The sequence below is a fragment of the Austrofundulus limnaeus genome, unplaced genomic scaffold, assembly GCF_001266775.1.
Source record: "Austrofundulus limnaeus strain Quisiro unplaced genomic scaffold, Austrofundulus_limnaeus-1.0 Scaffold488, whole genome shotgun sequence".
Classification (NCBI taxonomy): domain Eukaryota; kingdom Metazoa; phylum Chordata; class Actinopteri; order Cyprinodontiformes; family Rivulidae; genus Austrofundulus; species Austrofundulus limnaeus.
In genome coordinates this window covers 143,108-145,417 of record NW_013952890.1, presented here as the reverse complement: position 1 = coordinate 145,417, position 2,310 = coordinate 143,108, and the positions used below count along the sequence as shown (strand labels likewise).

Here is a 2,310-nt window from a genome sequence, read left to right as displayed (position 1 = left end):
TTTAAAAACTGTACTTTTGAGGTTAAACAAATGTTCAGAATTAATTTAAATAAATTACAAGTTAAAAGAGGCATGGACAATTCGCTTTTGTTGCGTCGAAAAAATATTGAACCGTGAGACTAAAAGTATTGAACCGAACCGAATCGTGAATTTTCTGTATTGTTGCACTCCTACTGTCCGTCCGTCCGTCCGTCCGTCCGTCCGTCCGTCCGTCCGTCCGTCCGTCCGTCCGTCCGTTCGTCCATGATATTTAGTCAACTGTAGCCCAGAACCAGCTGCACTGAATAACATGAAATGTGGCAGGAATGTAGATGAATCCGACCAACATTGCGCCAGCCAACAGTTTTATAATAGACCCCAYATTCGAGGAGGGGCTCCATTTAAAAAGTGAGTGTCTGGACATAYAAAATGTTTACTTAAAAACTATTCAACCTGGGAGCTTTGGGATTTTTTTTTTGTTATTGATTTTTTGTTTAACTCTGATGAAGAGCTATCCATCGGGCACACCAATAAGCCCCCATCCCCCAGACCCCCACCCCACCTGAAAAGTGGGTATCTGGACATAGAAAATGCTTATAACTCAAACACAGGAGCTTTAATTATTATTATTTTGGTTGTTTGTTTGTTCAGTTCTGATGAAAGGAGCCCCACCGACTCAGACCTCCACTCARAACAAWCTGTTCTGGTGAGCTCTGAGTTCTGCTGCATTGGTGCTTTGCATAAGTGCGGGGGTCATATATGCTACCACTACGCAGTGTCTCGTTTTATTTTCTGACTGAACGATACGTCTTGTGCTGCAGGGTAGAAATACAGACATCCTATATCAGACAGTCTACTTGTCATGGTGATCTCAGAGGGGTCACCTGAAAACTGCTGAGTAATCCTACAGGTGATCCGTCACTCCGAGCACACTGCTCTGTCTGATGAAAAGATTAACTGAATACTCCTGGTAAATTGAAACGCAACAACCGTACGATTATTCAGATCTCCAATAAGAGCTGATTGTTGGATATACCTAATGATGTGAAATACAGTTTGTGAGTCTGTCTTGTGTTGCCAGAGGGAGTGAGTCATTGTGCTGTGGTGTACATTACCCTCTGTTGTTRAACTCTGACCCGAGCTCACAATAATCCCCATGCATATTTCATAGACTCCCAAAGACAACGCGGGCAACATATCTGTTACTGACCAAACGGCTGCAGCCTCCTCTGGTGTGGCCAGAGCTGAGAGATTATGTTAAGCAAACTGTCCGGAGCAGGAGCAAGGGGGTTAAAGTGAGGGACGGAGTAGAAGAATGAAGGGGTGAACGAGGAGGAGAGTGGCTGAGGTGACCAACTGCTGAAACGTGCACAAGCTAAAGGTGATGGATTCGCAGTGAAGGAGATGGATTTAGGGACGCGTTGCAGCGAGYGGGAGCCTTCAGTTTCACCAGTGATGAATTTTGTGGCACAAATTGGTTTAATAGGTACAGAGGAGACAAGAGGATGAATAATCCTATGMATGCAAATGAAACTAATGTGTGCAAATGGAACTCTTTGATGTTCAGGTGAGAGGTTTCTTTTTTTACACCTTGTTTAAAAGCAGACGTGATGAGATTTCATGCAGAATTTTGTTAAGACATTTTTTGTCTGCACTTTTCTTTGATCTAGTTATTGTKTTTAAGTCTTTCTTTTATTCTGGTCTAAGCTCAACACTGTCATCTTTTTTTTTTTCAGGACTCGCTGATGTTTTAGTCTGTATTTCTGCGTCCACAGCCAAGCACTTATCGAGCTTTTTTTTCTCAGTCAACATCATCATGCCTGCCAACATCCTCTACAATCTGTGACTGATTGCTGGGCCTTTACAAGCATGGATTTTCAATTCCAAAGAAACAGTTTCAGTCCCTCTCATTCACAGCTGCCAGTGCAAACCTCCAACCTTTCAGCCACCGAGCACTCGACAGCTTCTTTTCAGTGTCAAGCCAAACAGGAGGTTTTGAGCGTATCGTCTCTTGTCCCACCTACAGTCCTCACGCTCGTGCCCAGTTATGAACCCACAGCTCCTGTAAACCATTACTCAAGTTTTTCACCTTCTTCTGCTACAACAAGAGAACCTCAGCCTGCTGCAGCTTCATCCTCTGGAGATAGATCTCCAGAGGCTCAGGCTCTAAACTCTCTGACTCCACCACCTCCTCCTGCAGACGTTCAGCAGCCAGATGGACACATACTGGATCAGGGCTCCGTAGATCTGATATTACCAAAGGATTTATCAGAGGAACAAACAGGTAAGGTAATTTTTAAAGGGGGTGGGGGTGGGGGGTCTGTATTTTCC

At 44.1% G+C, this 2,310-nt stretch overlaps 1 protein-coding gene across 1 annotated transcript in view; it reads left to right on the top strand.

Moving 5' to 3' along the window:
• Positions 1 to 1,158: 1,158 nt before the first annotated feature.
• Positions 1,159 to 2,310, top strand: part of LOC106530058 (transmembrane protease serine 6) — a gene marked incomplete at its 3' end in the record, with an annotated part of 14,677 nt that continues 13,525 nt past the window's right edge. Inside the window, 2 exon segments of the mRNA XM_014025615.1 lie at positions 1,159 to 1,546; positions 1,716 to 2,263. Coding sequence (XP_013881069.1) covers positions 1,849 to 2,263 — 415 coding nt within the window.